The sequence below is a fragment of the Pelodiscus sinensis genome, chromosome 5, assembly GCF_052426305.1.
Source record: "Pelodiscus sinensis isolate ZL-2025 chromosome 5, ASM5242630v1, whole genome shotgun sequence".
Taxonomy (NCBI): Eukaryota; Metazoa; Chordata; order Testudines; family Trionychidae; genus Pelodiscus; species Pelodiscus sinensis.
The window spans coordinates 12,518,555-12,538,583 of record NC_143056.1 but is presented as its reverse complement, the minus strand read 5'-3'; the positions used below and the strand labels follow the sequence as shown (position 1 = coordinate 12,538,583).

Below are 20,029 nucleotides of genomic sequence, written 5' to 3'. Positions count from 1 at the left end.
ATCATGTAAATAACATACTCGGTTGCTCCTCTGTAACTTCTTTCAATGCCGCTCTGTTTCCCTGGGTCCCCATGATCCCAGCACATTCTTTGTCCTTATCTCAAGGCCTCAGCTACTCAGTCCCCAGAGCCAGCCACTGCTCTGTCCAAAGTGCTTATAATTTTCTCAGTCATCCAGGGACACGGTCCATACTCCCTGAACTCCCAGCAGCAACTGACCTTGCTCGCCCCTTCATCAATTTTTATATGAGCCTACTGGGCCCCAATTGGTTGTTCCTAGCAGCTCCACTCCTATTGGCTGCTTTCTGCACAGCCTCCCTACAGGTCTATTAACTTCTCTGCCAGTGTGGGGTAGATGCCTCATTACATGGGATTACCTCAATGTTGTATGATCTAATTCTTAGTAGCCAGGAAGGGCTAGTCAGAGGCTTTCTTTTACAGGGGTTTATTTACATGGTACCTCTATGAGCACACCCGGCCCCCCTCAGCAAGCAAAACCAGCCATTCTGATTGATAAGGTCTTCTGATGATGACCCTGTTTCCACTCTTGTTTGTTTTACTAATCTGGAGTGTCTCTATCCTACAACCGTGAGGTGTTGGCTACAACAAATTTTAAAAAAATGACACAGGCCTCATGAAAAAGCAAATGTGGTCAGTCCAATGGAAAACAGAATAAATGAGCCCTCCTTGCTCTGACGCTTGCCAAGTTTATGGACTGGCCATCCTGGCTGTGAGCTGACTCCAGCACCAGAGCCGGCCCACAACATTTTGGCACCTGAGGGGGGGGGGGCTCAAATGATGCCCCCATACCCCCTCGCTTGGGCCAAATCTTTGAAAGGTCTCCATCCTCTAGCACAGCGCTCTGCCATCTCTGTGCATCTAGAGCAGAGAGAATACATATGCACCAGCAGACACAATTTTCTACATTCTGGGTCCTAGTGGTGCCCCCCCCCCCCCACAGTCTGGCACCTGAGGCGGCCGCCTTGGTTTGTCTCATGGTAAGGCCAGCCCTGTCCAGCACAGCCCAGAGTGTGTCACACCAAAACCACTTCAGCCTGCAAGGGAAGGCTGAGCCTGTGTAATTTATGCTGATTTCCCCTCTGCCTTTCTACACACAATTTCCTGTGACAGCTGTGGTTGAGGGGAGCCCATGGAGGCATGATCTCCGGTGGGCAGCAGAAGCCACTTGGCTGGCGTGGTAGAACTGTCGTGACTGGGCCTTCTGCACAACTGCCCTCCCCCCACCCAGGAACTGGGCAGATCTTGAGGGGAGATTTGAGGGAGGGTTCTGGAAGGAGGGGAGCAAATCCCAGAACTGATGGAGTTAGTCAGACGTACAGGTAGACAGGAGAGAAAGGGACTTAGATTTTGAAATGATATCTACTTTAAATCCTGCCTTCACTTATAACTCCCTACAGTAACCCAGTATCTAGGGATGACTCTGAATACAGTTAAGGCCCACTACTTTAATCTGCCTGGTCACTCATTAAGAGATCTTCAAGTTGCTGTTTTAACAGACCAATTCCACAAGCTAAATACACAGGGAAGGGTTGGAACTACAATCCATTCACAAGTTTAATTCTCATGCCAATGGTTTGAATCGAGATACCTGATGGCTGGGACATTATCAACCAACCAAACAATGAAGGTGCCAGTGGTTCTTTGTCTGTGTAGATTCTGGTGTTAGTACTCTTCCTCTCTAAATGGTAACTAATGGTCCTTATCCGTTTCCTTTAACTATCCAGTCTTTAGGTATTTATAGACTATCAGTTTTGCTTGTTACATACCAGCTCTGTTTTCTCTTTGATGTTTATATACCCACTGCCTCTTTTTGTTTCCCCCTCCCATTTTTCCCTCCCCTTCTCCCCTATTTAATTTTGGTTCTAGACTTCCAACACTCTGATCATCTGAAGAAATGGGCTATGCCTACCAAAGCTCATGATACCATCTACGTGTTTTGTTAGTCTTTAAAGTGCTACCAGACCATTTGTTGTTTTTTAAATTTGTATTTGTAGATAAACCACCTCCAACAGGGAAAACGTAGCACCGGTGGTCACATGGTTGGGGGCAATTACTCCTGGCTTTGCCCCTGATTTACTATGTGACAAATCACCTGTCCCCGAGTTGTCAGCCGTGTGAGGTGATGAATGCCGGCTGTGAATTAAGAACCCAGAGTGCCATTCACGAGTGTATTGTGACAGCTGCCTAATGAGCTGCACTCCTGCTTCCCAGCCGCGCTGCAAGCAGACAGGGGTGTGTTTGTAAACACACGGCAATGCTCTGGGAGCAGCGCACCTCTCTGGCTGAATGGGGGTTGCCTGGCTCTGTGCAAACCACCAAAGGCCAGACCCTGACGCCCGTGCCCCGCTGCACTGTCTGGGCATTTCGCTGGCCCCCAGCACGCAGAGACTCGAGCCTGGTTCCACCATGTTGCGTCTTTGCGCTGCGCCACTGGCCCACTGCGGCAGCGCCGGGTGGCGAGGAGGAGGCGGCTCCGTGGGGGGGGAGAGGCTGGGCGAGGGACATTTCTCCCTCGCTACAGAGCGCCGGGTGCCGAAGCGGTTAAACGGGGCCGCGTGAGAGCCCGGCTGGCAGCGCGCTGCCCTGTGATATGCCAGCCACAGGGTGACGCAAGGGCTGCAGGGCTCCAACTCCACAAGCCATTTCCACCTGCGTAATCAGCGCTAGTGGAGCCACCGCCGCCGCCGCTCCGAGCTCCCCGCAGCCGCCCGCACGCCGAGCGGCACCGCCTCCTCCTGCTGCTCGAGAGCCATGTCTGCGCCGCCGGATCGCCAGGAGCTGCCGCTGTCAGGCTCCGGGGCGCGCTGGGCTGGGGCCGGGGCGGAGGAACGCGCCGCTGGGGCGCAGCGGAGGGATGGAGACGGGGCGCAGCAGCCGCCGCCGCCCGGCTCCGCCAGGGAACAGTTCCCCGTTACCATGGCGACTGCATCCACAGGTAAGAGGCGAGGTACCCAGAGATGCTCAACAAAGGGTAGCAAGTAGCAGTCCCCCCCCCCCCCAATCCCTGTCGGGCTGCTTGGCGCTTGCGAGGAGCCGGGAAATGCTCACCGCTTGGCCTGGAAAAATAATCCTGGTGGCAGGGGCGACTACAGCATCTTTACCCTTCCCGCAAGCGCTGGGCACTTCGTTAGGCATGGCACGCCCTGTTCCGGAGCTCTCTCTGTGTGTGTGTGTGTGTGTGTTGTGGTGGTGGGGGGGGGGGGCGCTTTTAATTTCTGTCCGGGCTGCCTGGATTATGCACACGCTCAATAAATAAATAAACTGCCTGGACTAGACCGGGATCTCCCTTACCCTGTGTCAATCCGGATTGATTGGCCGAGATCAGAGGAGTTAATCCGCATTTGCATCGGAGAGCCCAATCTGGCCCTCGTGTGATTTCAACATGTGGAATTGAATTGATTAATTGAACTTCAGTAGGGGAGGGAGGGGATGTATTTTCTCTTTGCTCTTGGGACGCATGCAATGTAAATACGACGTTTCCTTGTTGCTGGGCTTCTTTCCCCTTTTCTTTTTAGGGGTGCATATAATTTCGTTTGCTTTGGAGGATGTGTTTGGTTGCCCTAGACTTTGCTGTGGTAGGAGCCTTAGGAGAAGACACAGTGAAATCCAAAGATTTCAGTTTCTGGGAGTCCATGGGAGAATTATTTGAGGAAAGTGCTCCTTTATTTTCCTGGTGATTTTCTCCCTTCTCCTTGCCAGCTGGTGGGAGACTCTAACTAACCAGTGGGATGTTCGCTGCTCTGATTTAAATCCCTGCCCCCTGGGAAACACATATCCCTGTTATGAAACTGTACAGTATTACACTTGGGTTGACTAAATTGGAGGCCAGAGCCTTAGGATCAACATGGGTCCCAGGGATGCAATAACCGCAGATGCATTAGGAGCAATGTTTTGGGTTGAGTCCCTGTTGGATCTCCTACCATCATGCAGCACAAAGACTTGCTGTCCAGGAGGAACTCACATTACATGACCCTTTGTGGCCAGCTCTGTTGGGGAGGCGCAGGATCCATTTACCCACAGCCCTGGCTTTCGGTGGGTGTGTGCTCAACATGGAAGTGCTTCAGCAAAACATCCTGGCTGCTTGGTTCTTCTGTGTTTATTAGTGACAAGGCTGGATGTTAGACCATGTTAGAGTGTTGGGCAGGCAGTAAAATCTGCCTGATGTGCTGCTCATTAGCTAATCTTGGTGGTACTGGTGAAACATGACTTTATATTAATGAGAGAGAGAGATATGATTTGGCTTGTAATGTAAATGTGTGTGTTTAAAAACAGTAGGGGTCCCTCGGTAGAAATTTCCTGTAAGAGTGTAATTATACAAATGGCTGGGTGTGTGTGAGTCCTCATCTTTCTTTCTTCATGTGTGGAGAGAAAACGTGGCAATCCTGAAGCTCACACAATATAATGAACAAAGACGGGTAGCTTCTTGCACAGCACAAACGAAATCCCCACTTAGCTGAAAAAGTGTGAGATCTTCTTCAGTGTTGAATGTATCTGTTAGGTGTCACTGATGCACTCTGGAAGGCACTGCAATTAGAGAATAGTTAGCTGGTGAAGAAAATCACAAAGATGTTGCATTTGGAATAATCGACACAGAGGTTTTATAAATATGTACATTTGCACCAAACTTTGGGGTGGGGTGGGTGGAGAGAGAACTCAGCAGTGCAAATATGAACTGACGATTACCTCTTGTAGATTGATGTGACCCCAGAGTAGCAAATAAATGTACTAGCTATGTTACATTTTAAGATATTTTAAAAGGAATACCCTGTCATTTGTACTGTATAAAGGTGGGAAGGGAGCACAGCAGAGCTGATACCACTGTATTCTACAGCATCCCATCCAACAAATCCTCTGCGATCACAGTTCGTTCTTAATTTTGTTGCTATAATAGCAGTGGTTTTTATATTCCAAAATAGGTATGTAACAATTGTTGTGTCCTTTTATGTGGGAAGCACATTGTTTACATATTCAATGTGATTATTTTTAAGTTAGCAGCATGTGAATGCCCCTATTTGCTGATTATTTGGAACTTTCTTGTATTTCTTAAAAAGAGTTGAACTTTGTTGTTTATAGGATTGGGCATCCTGCATGCTTTATTCCGGTGTGCAATTCCATTAAAACCCAAGAGCGGTGGGAATAGGTCAGCAGGGAGATATAAGATGCAGCAAATTTCATCATAGAAAACTCAGTCTGCTAATAGTCACTAGGCTGAGGATAGTTAATGCAATAGACAACATCCTCAAGCAACCAAACATAGAATTGCCAGTATGTTTTCCACTTACCCTCTAGCCATCCTGCTTGTATGTTGTATATCCCCTTCCGGCACCCTGGATCTGTTGTTTTTCATTTGTTTGGATATAAGCTTCTTCAAGTAAGAACTGTGTCATCTTAAGTATTTGAAAAGTGCCCTGCACCTTGCAGATACTACTGACCTATACATAACTAAGAATAATAACAGCATTTACCCATTAGCTGTGCAAAAAGTTTTTTGTAATGAAACCTAGCACGTTTACCTTGGCTTTGGATTTTGTGATAATCTTGAAACATAGCAGAACTTGTTGAAAAGTACGTGAATGTTTTCAAGCCAACCTGGGCTCTTTTTGTTTTTGTTTTGTTTTTTGAGCCACACCAGCTGCATGTCAAAATGATGTTAGTGGCTTTTATATGATTTAGGAGTAAAATACAACAATTTGTGTAGAGGTTTTACTCTACTCAACTCCTGGATTACCTGAAATTGAGGACAAGGTTCACATGACTTCCCAATGAGGAGTGAGAGTGAGCTAGAGCTGTGCTGAATAGAACTCACAATTAGATCCTGAGATTTCTCATGCAAAATCTAGGCTATGAGAAGCTACCGTTTCCACATCGGTTACTTCTCCTGCATGGCTGCTATATTAGAAATCACTAGGGTGAATCTGTATCCCTGGAGAGGCAGGATGAGAGAGGTGAGCTACAGCTGCTTCTGTATGGGGCTCAGCCCTTTGGGCTGAGAACGGGTTTCCCCTCCCAAAATGTGAACTGGGTTGAAGGCAAGAAGCACTGTAGGCTGATCTCTCATTGCTGTTTGAGTCTTGCAAGATTACTAAACATTTGTATGTTTCTGAAGAAAGCTCCATGCGGATCCAACACACCATCTGCACAAGGATTCTATTTATTTTTATCCATTGACAGTAATTAAAATTCTTTGGAAAAATAACATTTCCCAAAATATTGCACAGGCTGATAGCCGGCATTTCCTGGGATAAACACAAAAGGACAGAATGACTAGGGAGAGATTGTGGCCGCTGGTTGGGTGTGTTAGGTGGTTGAGGATAGAAAAGGACACAGGGAGCCATTTGCACCCTCACCATATCCAAACCCTGGGAGAATAAATAGGGTGAGCACTGATGCTACCTACTGATCCCCCAGTGAGGCAGCAGTGGAACTAGGGCTTCTCTCCAGTTCCACACTTCAGGGCTGGCACTGAAAGGCATATCTAGGCTAGATTACGGGTACAGGCACTACAGACCTCTGCCCAGGGCTCCAATTCCCAGGATCATAATCTCAGGTTTCATTATTATTTATTGTAACTGGGTAAGTTTCTAGCCCACGTGCTTGTGAAGAAAAGATTGAAAATGTGACCTGAATACAGCGCATGCAGGGTCATCTACCGGAGTGTGCAGAAAGCCTGAAACAATCACTCCAAGATGGAAGACCTGCTCCATGCACCGCAGCAGAGTATGAATTCCAAGAGTCTTGGGGAGAGGGGGGAGGTTCTGCCAACATCATCCCAATAGGATTCAGTGTGTGGCAGAAGAGGAAGAGTGCAGCGTGCTTAACCCACCAGAGACACCGTTGCTGCTGGGATAAGTGCTGGGGACATCCATGTGGTCACTTTTTCCTCCTTGTGAAGGTAGAAGGGGACCTTTTTTCCTAAGTAAAGAAAGGACCCTACTGCTGCTCTTAAGAAGTGTGGGTGGGGAGCTTTATATGACATGCAAGGGGAGCCCCTTCCACAGCCATCCCTACTCCAAGTTGGGAAGGGTGGGGCATGGCACAGAGCTGCAGAGGCAGAACCAGAGTACTCAGCATTGCTGTAATCGGTTCTTGACTGTATCTCGCAATGGCGTAGCATCTGACTCTCCTGCCCATGGTCCCCTGAGCCCTAGGCAGTGTGTGTCTCATAGCTGGTGCATTGTCCCTCGCACCCTCCCCAACACAGCGGTGCAGCAAGGCCCTTTTAATTGCTGTGGTCTTACTTGACGTGGGACAAATGTTCAGAGCAGAAAGTGCTGCGCAGTCAAGCCCTTAAAGGCAATACGCTGTTGATTAGACGCATAGGTGTACTGGAAAGCTGAAAATTAAAACGGAAAGAGGGACAATGCAGCAGATCTTTAGGCAAGGCTGGCAGCTGTGCTGTGCCCTCTCCAACATATACACAGCAACTCTCAAGAACGAGCACAACGCCAGTAGGGCTGCAGCTTTTGCTGCAGCCACCCACCCTCCCCTGGGCTCCCCTGCACACAGCTTGCTGGCTTGGGCTGCAAATGAGGGGGTGGCACCGTTTGGCCCAGAATATGCCTGTTTCCCTGTTGATCCATCTTTGCTCATAAATCACTTTAATTTGCTCTTTCCCGCTGTGTCTGGGGCAATCTGGGTGCCAGATGCAGCCAGGGCAGCATCATGTCTAAAGACAGGAGGAGAATTTTAAATGATTTTCAGGGCAACAAGCTCTTGAACACATTGACATGGGGCCTGAGGGTGGATGCCTAGTCAGGCAAAACTCTCATTGGACTCCGTGAGCCTGGGCCCATGTATCTGTATTGCACTGTCTATGTGCACCTAGCTGGCCACGTCCACATCTTGGAACATCAGAGCATTAGCTAATCAACAGGTTGCTGCAAGGACATGGCCATAGTGCTTGTGATACAGTGATTTCCCTGCCCCCTTCAATAGCTGATATTAAAATGTGCTGTCTTAGCAGATTTTCCATCCTCTCCCATCATATGCTGATGTGTTATTGCAGGGCTGCTCACACAGTACAGGGCTCCTAGCGTATTGAATTGTTGTAGGAAGAAGCGCGTTGGCAGCATAGTGACACCTGCCCTAAGAGCTACCTGGCTGTATCTAAAGCAGCCACATCCACAATGTCCGCTATAGTCTTGTTCACAACCTAGTTAAAGTCTTTCAAGTGAATTAAGACCTAGTATGAAAGTGATTCAAGTGAAGTTGTGCATTCTTATGCCAATGAAGTATTTGGCTTCTCTTGTAACCAGATTTTTCCTTATGGCCCCTTGCAGAATCCCTGAAAATGTTAGTAATGCCCTTGCAAATTAAGAGATTGAACCAGATTATATTATAGAGGCCTCTTGCAACCTAAACAGTTCTGATGTAGAATGTGCAAAAAGATATAGGAAAAAAAGTAGATTTATTTTTGGATCTATACCTTCTTAAAGTTCCCTCTCAGGATGACGGTGCACTCCAGTCTGTGGTGAGCCAGTACATTGTGCGTTTCTTTAGAGGACCCATCATTTGAACAAAATTCTTCAGAACCTCACCTCCCAGCACCATGCCTTAATTTCCCCACTTGTAAAAATGGGGACAGTGACATCTTCTCTCCTTTTGTAGAATGCTTTGAGGTCTGTTAGTGAAAAGTGTGGAACCTATTGTTATAAAATCTTGTACAGGAGCACGATTTCTCAAACCCATGAAAATCAAATTCTAGTGAAAACTCTGCCATTTGCCCACCACTACTGAGGTGGAAGGTAGCCTGCTAAACCCAGCCTCATCCTGTATATGTGCAATGGCCTTTTTATTGTTAAACACATTAATGACCCCCATGGAAAAACTAGTTCATGTCTCTGTCTTTGCCCCCACTTTGACTTTTACGCTGGTACATTGCGTTCAACCAATAATGGTGACAACTGATTTGATTAGGACCAGGAAGAAGGAAAGGAGACATAGAGGGAAGGGAGAGGTCACTCCCCTCTGATGTATTAATCCTATGATCACTAATGAGCTGGTTAATTTGTCAGAGGGGGAAGGAGGAGGGAGGGAGAAGTGGAAGGAGAGAGGAAGACAAGCTATTTTGGATGTCCCAATTCCATCATCCTGTGGACCAGTAAATCTGGTAACATAGTTTCGATTTTGTGATTGTTATTTGGTCGGTGAACTACTTCTGTCCATTTAATTCTGGTTAGAAGGGCATGGGGGAAGAGGCATCTAATCCCATTTGTCAGTAGGTGTTGTGGCTGCCCTAAATGTTTTAATGTAACGATTTGCCTTTTACATTGCACATCAGACTGGAAATAAGGCGTGCGTTGTTAACAGGAGGATAATTAACCATCAGGACAAAACCCAGCCCTTTGAGTTTTTAAATCCAATTTTGATTCAAACAGGAATTAATTCAGGGAAGTTCTGCGGCCTTTCTTTTGTGGCAGATGAGACGACATGACTGCAGCAGTTCTTTGCAGCACTGGAATCTATGACATTAAAAAAAACCCAAACCTTAAGATTTGCAACTATTTGGGGGTTTTGAGCCAAAAGATCACAGTGCACATGTGGATTCAAGTCTGGGAGAGGAAGGAAGAGTGATTTATGCTGACTTCTTCTTAGTAAGGTCTATATGCTGTTACTTACTGTACCTTATTACCCAGGGGAAAATTTGGGTGGATTCCATTGACTCGCACAAAGCCCATGGCACCTGGTGAGATTAGATCCTATAAACACTGCTGGAGTAGTTATGTGCTAGAGAAGACCAGACACCTTTTCTAGGAATTTATGCATACATCTGTTTTATATTTAATTGCTTATCAGCTGGGATTGTAATTCTTTTTTCCTTCCAAGTCCTAAAAGAGCATACTCAGGTTTCATATTTTAATGGGTCAATTACATTCTAGCTTTTTTATTTTTATCCCTCTCTCCTCTTTTAATGCTGGAACAGAGCGATTCTTAAATGTGTGGCTTTTTTAACAGAAAAATTATGGCTTAGCAAAACTTTTCCCCAATAATGGGATATTATTTGTAATGAATACTGTAAGACGAAGTAAAGATCCGTAGGGGAGTATGCTTAGCATGTTGCCAGCACTAAAACTTTTTAATGCATAGTATTTAAATATTAAAGTACAGTTTTTACGCGAGGGTACGTATTGGGCCTCTCTATTTCTAACCATGTATAGGAATTCTATGTACACTCACCAAGGCCACGGAGGTTACAAAATTAAGTTGACTTTACATAAGTTGACATCATGCCTCTAATTTAAGCAAGTCAATCTTGCATGTCCTCACTGTGCTCATTGTGTCAATGGAGTGCATCTTACTACAGATTGAACCTCCCTCGTCTGGCACCCTCAGGACTGGAGTGGTCTCGAACAAGGGAATTTTCCAGACCATGGGAGGTCAGGCATCTGGGCTCTCCTGTGACTCCCTCCCCCCCTTTGCCTCGTCTTCTACCCAAGGAGAACCTAGCGGCCTGACCACCTGGGACTTACCTGCCGAGGTCTGCTGTCCCCATCGCGCTTCTGGGGCTTTGCTCCCTGCCCCAGGCCCTGTGCAGCAGTGGTACCTGCTTCTGGCGTTCCCCATGGGAAACAGGTATAGGGAGCCTCCGGAGCAGCTGCTGCCATGCAGGACAGGGTTGGGGAACCCTGAGCTGGGCTGAGGAACCCTGGGAGCAGCTGCCGCCGCCATGTACTGCTCCGACGGCTCTCTGCCCCCAGGTCACTGCCCCCGCAGGCTGCTGTGAACCAGATCAGATCTGCTCCCAGCCACTCCAGACCTCTGCCGCTGGAGCTCTCGGGTCTAGCAGCATCTGTGGTCCTGCTGGACCACGGATATTGCCGGACCAGAGTGTCCCAGATGAGAGAGGTTCAACCTGTAGCAGGGTTTGCATCCATGCTCAGAGCAATGCGCTGTGGGTAGCTACCCCCAGTTCCTGTCCCAAGTGGAATTTTGGGTCGGGCTTGCAGTGCTGTGTGGGGCCTGTACATTGGCACAGGTAGGTACAAGAACATGGCATTAGCCTCCTATGATCCCTTTATCTCCCTTCTGCCCTGAAATCAACAGCAAACAGCCAAGCCTTTTGGGTGCCTTTCTTTTGGGAAGCCGGGGTTACCTGTGGACGTCAGAGCACAATAAGCATGGGCCCCGCTCAGCTGAAAGCTGTTGTTCTGAGTGCTACATACCCATCCTGCCTTACCCTGCAGTATTTACACAGCCGATACGGGAGCCACCGCGCAGAACAGTGTGATGCGCCACCAGCAGCCTTGCTGGAAGACCTAGAGCAAAGCAATTTGCCGTTGCTGGTGAGAGTCTGTCACCACGTTGATACAGACGAGAGTCATTTCTGGGCCCAGGAAACAAGCACTGATTGGTGGGACTGGAGTGTTAGGCAGCTAAGGGATGACCAGCCGTGGCCGCAGAACCTTCAGATGCAAAAGGCCACTTCCCAGGAGCTGCATGATGAGCTGTCCCCGGCTCCACAGAATAGCAAGCTGCTCTGAGCGTGAGGACGTGAGAGGCGATACATCTGTGGAAGCTAGCAACTCCAGAGTGGGGGTCACTTTGGAATGGATACAGCTACGATGGGGTCTGTTGTGATCCAAGTTTGCTGTGCCATTAACAGGGTTTGGCTAAGAAGCTAGTGACTCGGGGCAGTGCTCAGGACTTAGTGCATGGTTTTGCCACGATGGGGTTCCCCAGATGCAATGGAGTGACAGATGGAATGTGCGTCTTTATCTGGGCACCCTGCCAAAGAGCATATCAACTGCAAGGGGTGTGTCTCGGTGGTATTGCAAGCGCTGGTGGATCTCAAGGGCTATTTCACCAACGTCAATGTGGGATTGTTGGGAAAGGCGCATGATGCACACCTCTTTAGGAGCACCGGTCTGTTCAGAAAGCTGCCAGCTTCTGGCTTTCTTTCCAGACTGCAAAATAGCCACTGGGGGATGTTGAAATGCCAACTGTGCTATTGGGAGACCCAGACTATCCCTTGCTCCCCATGGCTCATGAAGCTGTATACTGGCAGCCTGGCCGGCAGTAAGGACCAGTTCAACAATAGGCTGAGGAAGTGCAGAGTGGCGATGGAACGTGCCTTTGGCTGTTTAAATCCTCGCTGGTGGTGTTTGCTTACTAGGTTAGACCTCAGCGAAAGCAACGTCCCCATTGTTATTGCTGCTTGTTATGTGCTCCAGAATATGTGTGAAGTAAAGGGAGAAAAGTTTCTGTGGGGGTGTGGACTGTGGCAAGTTGCCCGACAGTCAGTTTTGAGCAGCCAGACCCCAGGGCAGTGAGAAGCGCACATCCAGGGGCTCTGCATCTCCATGAGGCTTTGAAAACCACTTTCAGCAATGAGCCAGAGTAGCGTGACACTTCCCTGTGTTGTTCCTTACCAAGCTGTCCCCTCCATTGCGTTTTCTCCTCTGTAAACTCCACTCCCACCAACCACAGCATGTTGAATGAATCATAGAATATTAGAACTGGAAGGGCCCTCGAAGTCATCGAGTTCAGTCCCCCGCTCTCACAGCAGGACCAAGCACTGTCTAGACCATCCCTGATAGATGTCTAACCAACCTGCTCTTAAATATCTCCAGAGATGGAGATTCCACAACCTCCATAGGCAATTTATTCCAGTGCTCAACCACCTTGGCAGTTAGGAAGTTTTTCCTAATCTCCAACCTAAACCTCCCTTGCTGCAGTTTAAGCCCATTGCTTCTTGTCCTATCTTCAGAGGCCAAGGAGAACATTTTTTTCTCCCCCTTCTCCTTGTAACACTCTTTTAGGTACTTGAAAACTGCTATCATGTCCCCTCTCAGTCTTCTCTTTTCTAAACTAAATAAGCCCAATTTTTTTTCAGTCTTCCCTCCTAGCTCATGTTCTCTAGAACTTTAATCATTCTTGTTGCTCTTCTCTGGATCTTCTCCAATTTCTCCACATCTTTCTTGAAATGTGGAGCCAAGAACTAGACACAATACTCCAACTGAGGCCTAATTAGCGCAGAGTAGAGTGGAAGAATGACTTCTCGTGTCTTGCTCACAACACACCTGTTAATGCATCCCAGAATCATGTTTGCTTTTTTTGCAAGAGCCTTTTCTCTTCAGTCCATTCAATTTTATTGTGCACACAATCACATAGAAAGCAAAGAAAAGAAAGATAACCTGGGGCAAAAGGACTAAAACCTCTGTGCAGGGGAGGGGCTGAGAAACAAGGAAAGCTTGCTTACAGGTAAACTAAAGTATCAATCAAAGGTATGGGAATGGGCCCCTTCCGGATTTGATCTTTGTATCTTCCTTTGGTGTTGGGTGGAGGAGATACCAAACTTCCTCACCCCCACATCTTGGAACTTTTGGGGGAAGGAGATGTAGAACTGGGCAATCATGGTGGCAGGTTCAGCATAGGCTGCAGATGGCTTTCTTGAACTGTAACCAGAAATCTCCTAATCCTCAGCATTTTTTCCTACATAGCACACTCTTGTTCCATGCATGCTCTTCTGTCCTCCCTGTCCAGGTTCTCAGACAGTGTAATCATCCAAGCTCTGAGCTCCATCTTGTCACGCTCAGAGGAACTTATTAACTCCTTAAAGATGTCTCCTTGTTTTTCCACCTTCTAATCTGGAAAGCCTTGGTCCTGGTCTGGCGGATGCGCAATGGACAAGGTTTCAGCTGCAAGGAATGTGAAGCCCAAGGGTAGCATGGACAGTGCATACATTGTTTCTGGTGCCAGGTTAATTATTTTTATTGGAAAAAAACCCACCCCTCAATACACTTCACTGCAAGCCACAAGGTAATCACAACCGCCAGCTAGAGCTGGAGAGGGTTTGTTGCTCCAGAAAAGGTGAGCGAGGCCACGAGGAGCAGCTGGGTGAGAAGTCTTGTGCTGCTGCTGTTATGAAGCTAGCCTTGGGATCACAGATTGCAGCTGGCAAAAAGCCCCTTTTCTCTTCACCACTGGGAGCCCCCCCTAAATAGTGTGGTGGTTTGTGTGTGTGTGTGGTGTGTGTGTGTGTGTGTGTGTGTAGGGGGGAGGGTTAACAAAAGCAACAATGGATTTTTTTTTGGGAGAGGGGGAGAAACTGGGAAGCCATTATCCCCACTTTATCCCCCCCTTCCTTTTTCCTAAGCTGCTGGCAAAACACAGTGATCCCTTCCAACCACAGCATGTTTGGGAAAACATGGCTGTGTGACCCAGATTTCTGTCCCATTTGCTGATTACTTGTTGAATTGTTTGCAGTTTAAGGGCTGGCATTGAAAGCTTCCGCTGTTTCCCCTAGGTGACTCGGTGATACCATGCTCCTGAGGGTAAAAGAGGCAGCAAGGGAGCAGATGCTGTAAGTGTCTGGTTCTTATGCTGCAGTGATGCCAACAGTTATACTGGAGTGGCGTGGGAAAGTGTGGCGGTCAAAAGAAAGCCATCCTCCCTAGAAACTTCCTCCACAAGAGCTTCCTTGAGATCATCATAGAGGATTCTTGAACAGTGTGCCCCAGAAGCTGAGCACTTGGGTGCCACCCAGATGATTTGCACAGCGCCCACAGCTGACCACAGCCAGCAGCATGTGTTTATATTGGTGGTGCACATCTGCACGTGCCTTGGTGCACACCACAACATTTATTCCACACATCAATGGAAAAACTTAGAGGGAACGTTATTCTTGAGCCATCCTGGTGCACATAGGCAGTCTTTTTTTTCAGAAAGCACCTTCTGTGTTGCTAGAGTGGCCACCAATACCCACTAGTCCAACTTTTTTGTTCAGTTGAACAAAAAAAAGTAATAGCATGTGACCCCCCTACAATTTGATTAGAAATAGAGTTGCCTTCCCCACCATCATGTTCTGCAGCCAGCTGGTCCTGTGAAGGGATGGGCTGCATGGTTAAAAACAGCTCTTGGCTGTTGGGGAGAATGGATCCTCCATTTGCCTCCCATTCTCGTCGTCCTCTTTCTTGTCGACAATGTCCTTCTTGTTGCTGCTTGTTGGGGAAATCTCGCTCCCCTGGGATACAGAGTCCCCAGAAGGGTCCGAGACTGGAGGTCAAAGCAGTGAGGAAGGAGAGAAATCTAGAAGGAAAACTTTATTATGCATGCATGCAGGCTGACAGCTACCAGAGTGAGAGCAGCAGCAGCCCTGAGAGACAGTTTCAGGGATCCTTTATACGGTATGTTCAGACAGTTTAGTTGTTGATTGTTTTCTTTAACATATCAAAGTCTCAGTAGAAGTACTCTGAGACGTTTCTGTTCACACCAGAAGTGCTAGAAGTAAGTTTTACAGTACAACGGCACATGATAACCTGAGTGAAGAGTCTACAAGGCAAACTGTGACAAAGATAAGAGTTTACATGGCAATTTGAGACAGACTAGGAGTCTCCATGAACTTGAGATAGGAGGCATTGTAAGGGTCTTGATTTCTCTCTGTTACAGGGAGAGAGGCCTGGAAAACTTTTAACCCTTACAGCAGTTTTCTTTTAGAGAGTTTTGATTTCCTCCACAGTCCCCCCTTAGACACAGTTGGAGTTATTTGATTTTTCTCTCGCATGCTCAAGGTCCCCAGAGGCCCCTGAGAGGTATCCACAGAGCTTTTTGGGATAGTGGTGGGGTTACTACAAGCAGGTCCTCAAAATCAGCGTGGCTCTGAGGCAGAAGCAGAATGACTCTTCACCTCCCTTGTTGTCTGGCACGCTTGCTATAGCTCCTTTATTTTCACAGACACTGCTGTGTTTCCCTGGCGTAGCCCCCTTCCCCACATGCTCTTGGCATAGATGTCGGCATTTCTTCTGCTGGATCAGAGCTCTGCCTGCACAGAGTCTTCTCCCCACACCGCACAGCTCCTCCCCTCCTACATACTCCGTGCTGATGCACATTTGCAACCACAAGTCTCCATGATCAGCTGTGCTGGTGAGTGCTCCATGCTGATCACGCAGGAAATGAAAATTCAAAATCTCCAAGGGCTTTACCAGGAGAGCACCCGGGTCCTGTGTGCTGGGCTGAGGTGCAGTGGAGTTGAAACGCTCTCCAGGGCACTGCGGGACAGCTCATGGAGGCGAATTCATTTGAACTGCACAATGCAGAGCTTACCCTAGCCGCATAGTGACCTGAGGATGACGAATCAAGTGCTACATTTCTTGTGGAGGCGGAGTACGGAAGTTGACTTTGCAAGCAGCTTAGGTCAGCAGAAGGGTCTCAGTGGTGTAGACTAGGGATGTTAAAAATCGAGTAATAGGGTAACCGTGTAACCGCTGAAAATCTCACCACTTCCACGGTTATCCATGCTGTGGAGCCTGCAGTGAAGCTTCAGGGGCTGCCAGCCCCTGCCGGCCTGTCTCCTGGAGAGGAGGCTTTGCTAAGTGTAACTGACACTGATTAACCGTTTAACTGAAGCTTATTGTTTGTCAGTTCCACTCAAACATCCCTAGTGTAGACACATACCTTATTAGAGCGACTTAATGCAGCTTATGTTGACCTAAATTTGTACTGTAGATCAGGCCTGAGACTTATCTTCAGATTTAAGGTCACAATTCAGAAATACAGTTAAGCACATGATTAAATCCATCTCTGTTGAACAAAGTTTTTAAGTGTGTGTACCTAACTTCATTCGAGCTTAAGCCCATTCTTAAGTGCTTTGTGGAATAGTGATAGACTTATTTAAGCATGTGTTTTGAAGTTAAGACCAGGAGCGGCCCTAGACTAGCTGCCAGCCACTGGCACCCTAGGTGAACCATGCAATCGGTGCCCCACCTCCAAACCCCTCAACGATATTGTGCCACCATTTGGCTCCCCATTACGCCCCATTTAACTTGGCTGCCTAGTTCACCTATATGGACGGGCCAGTCCTGGTTAAGACTGTACTTTGCTGAATCAGGGACTAGATAATGTTACTGATGCAGAATGAATCCATTATAGAGCTGGGACTTGGACCTAGGAGACCTGACTGCCTCAGTTTATTGGTGTATAAAATGGACATACTAACACCTACCTTCCTCACTACAGTGTTTAGAGAATTAACACGGAGATTATTGGATGAAAGTCCTTATAGAAGTGCACAGCTGCTGTTGTTGTTTAATGTAATCTATCATCTGCCTCCAGGTCATGTCAAAAAGAAAAAGGCAGCAAAGCTTGGGAAAGGATTTCAAAGCATAACCCAACCAGACTCTCTCTTTCAGATGCCAAGTAAGGTGTTGTGTGTGTATTCATTATATTTTAATATGTAGCTTAGAATAGGGGTTTGCTATTTTTTTTTATTTAAACAGTTGCCATCAAGGAATTCTTAGACTATTTCAGTTATTGCAGTAATTAGATGCCTGCCCTTGCTCCAGCATTCAATTATCATGAGAACTTATATGATAATAACTGCCATTTGCTGAAATTAGTTTGACACAATTGCCATTAAGAGCCGCTGTTATGTTAGCGTCTCTTTGTGCCACGGCGGCTCTGCCCTCAAAACTGAAGCCACACGGAAATGTTTGTGTAACACTGACAGGCCACCCAAAGGCAAAATCGAACCTTGGACTTCTGGCGCTTCATGTATGAGCCTGTACTGCATGAGCGAAAAGCCATGTGGCCCTTAGCTAAGGCTGTTGAGCAGACTCAGTAATCCAGGGGTCTCCAACATTTTTAAGCACAAGATCACTTTCTGAATTTAAATGCAATCCAGGATCTACCTCAAACCCAAATAACCTTGCCCTGCCTCTTTCGTGCTTCTTCTCCAAGGCCCTGCCTCTGTTCACTCCGTCTTCCCTCCTTCCCCCCATCCTCCCTCCTGTTCACCAGGCAGGGGCAGAAGGTTGGGGTACAAGATCTAGTCTTGGGCTAAGGGATTTGGAGTGTGAGAAGGGCTCTGAGCTAAGCCTATGGCAGGGAGTTAGGGTGCAGGAGGGGGGCTCAGGGCTAGGGCAGGGCCCTAGAAGGGGGAACATGACTGGGGCAGGGGTTTGGAGCTGGCACCAGCTGGACACTGCGTCCCTCAGGTAGTTCCTGGGTGGGGGTGCAGTGGGGTTAAGGCAGGCTCATCCCTGCCCTGGCCCTGCACCACTCTCAAAAGCAGCCAGCAAATTCCCTGCATCCCAAGCCCTGTTATGCCCCCCTCCATTCTGTGGAGATAGAATACAGGGTGGAAGAGGGGGCACCGTGACATCAGTGCCCCCTCCTCTCCCTTCCCTTCTCTGTACTGCAAGCAGGAGGCCTCTGGGAGGTGGGGGGGAGGCAGCTCCAAGGCAAAGGGCAGGAGATGTGCAGCAGTGGGAGGGAGGGGCAGCCTTTGGCCAAACCAGTCAGGATCACCTGCCATAGTCTCCAAGATCTACCAGTAGGTCCCAATCTACTGGTTTGTGACCCCTGCACTAGTCTCTCTCTAAGTGGTCTTGGTGCCACTTTATGGAGCACATGCTCCGCCCCATGATGTAAAAGAGGAGGGGAAGAAGGAGGGTGGAATTAAGGGCATGGCGGTCTGTACCATAAACACCTTGTAGATCCCCTGTAATATTCTAAGTTCTGGGCTGCCTTTGGCCTTATATGGTGGGGATCCCCTGCATTGCCTTACACCCAATTTTCTTTCATTAAGTAGTGATGAATATAATAACTGCATTTGAATTACAATAGACTTCTGATAATCCAGAACCTATGGGACCTACCTGGTACTGGATTATCAAATATGCTGGACTATCAGGAGGTACTATAAACTGGTTATATATATATATATCTATATCTATATCTATATACTGTATACATTATATACTGTATATAAAGTGTTCTTAACCCTTTGGATTGTACATACTGTATACAGTATACTGTAATGTTTTAGGGTTTTTTTTTGCCTTTTTTACCCTTTTTGCTCAGTTCAGCTGCTGCCGCTGTTACCTTGTGACTCATTTTTTGCCGAAGCTCGCTCACACTAGGCTCTTGCCATTTTGATGCCGGACTATCAGGAGTGCCGGACTATTGGATGCCGGACTATTGGAGTTTTACTGTATTATTATTATTAGCAGTCACATTAAGGATGTCTTTATCCTGATCAGGAATGAGCCAATGTATGGGGCAAGTTTTGTGCAACATAGTAGGAAAAAGGCCTGTAGGACCTTTGTGGTTTTCTGGACTCAGAATCCTTTTCCATTTTAAAAGTTAATGGACTTTCCATTGTAGTCTCCTTAGGCGACTTGGGCCAGATCCATTAGATTTTTGGTTTAAACCTCCACCCCTGAGGCCTTGGACATGCTAACTGTTGAGTCACAAAGCAGCTATACTCCTCATTCCCCCCTCTATCACACATCATGCAATCACCAATCAACTGACCAGTGCAGCGTAAAACACCACAGCAATCCCACCCTCAGATCTGCACCATCAAACAGGCTTGGCAGCGTGATGGTGAGGTGATGGTCAGGCTGTCAAGTCAATGGAGCCCTGTTGATTTACGTGAGTGAGGATATGGCCCCCAGTCTTTGGTCAGGTCTGGAGGCCTTTTTAAAGGAACACGCTGAGAAAAGGGCTACACTTAGGGCTTGACCCTGTACCATTAGGGCACGTCTACAGAGCAGGGCAAAAGTCGAGTTAAGCTACGCAACTTCAGCTACGTCCATTGAGTAGCTGAAATTGAAATAGCTTAATTTGGCTTTTGGTGCTGTCTACCCAGCAGGAAGTTGAAGGAAGAGCACTCTTCCTTTGGCTTCCCTTACTCCTCGTGAAATGAGGGTAGAGGAGTCGGAGTAAGAAGTCCTCCAGCTCTCCATTATTTCGAAATAATGGCTTGCTGTATAGACATGCATTTTGTTATTTTGAAATAAGGTCAGTTATTCCGAAATAACGCTGCTGTGTACACGTACTCTTAGGGTACGTCTACACTACATGCCTCTGTCGGCAGAGGCATGTAGATTTGTTTATTCAGCAAAGGTAAATGAAGCCGCGATTTAAATGATCGCAGCTTCATTTACATTTACATGGCTGCCGCGCTGAGCCGACAAACAGCTGATCAGCTGTTTGTCGGCTCGCCGCTAGTCTGGACGTTCCCCCTGTCGACATCAAAGCCCTTTGTCGGCAGCCCCGGTAAACCTCAT

General features: G+C 47.6%; 1 protein-coding gene across 3 annotated transcripts in view; it reads left to right on the top strand.

Moving 5' to 3' along the window:
- The first annotated feature begins 2,022 nt into the window (after nucleotides 1-2,022).
- RTN1 (reticulon 1) overlaps nucleotides 2,023-20,029 on the top strand; it is a 201,924-nt gene continuing 183,917 nt past the window's right edge. The window contains exon 1 of one of the 3 annotated variants that reach the window (XM_075926326.2): nucleotides 2,023-2,955. In XM_075926326.2, coding sequence (XP_075782441.2) covers nucleotides 2,772-2,955 — 184 coding nt within the window. In that variant the 5' untranslated portion in view covers nucleotides 2,023-2,771. The remainder of the gene's footprint in view (nucleotides 2,956-20,029) is intronic. The other 2 variants (XM_006135261.5, XM_075926327.2) reach the window with 2 other exon arrangements.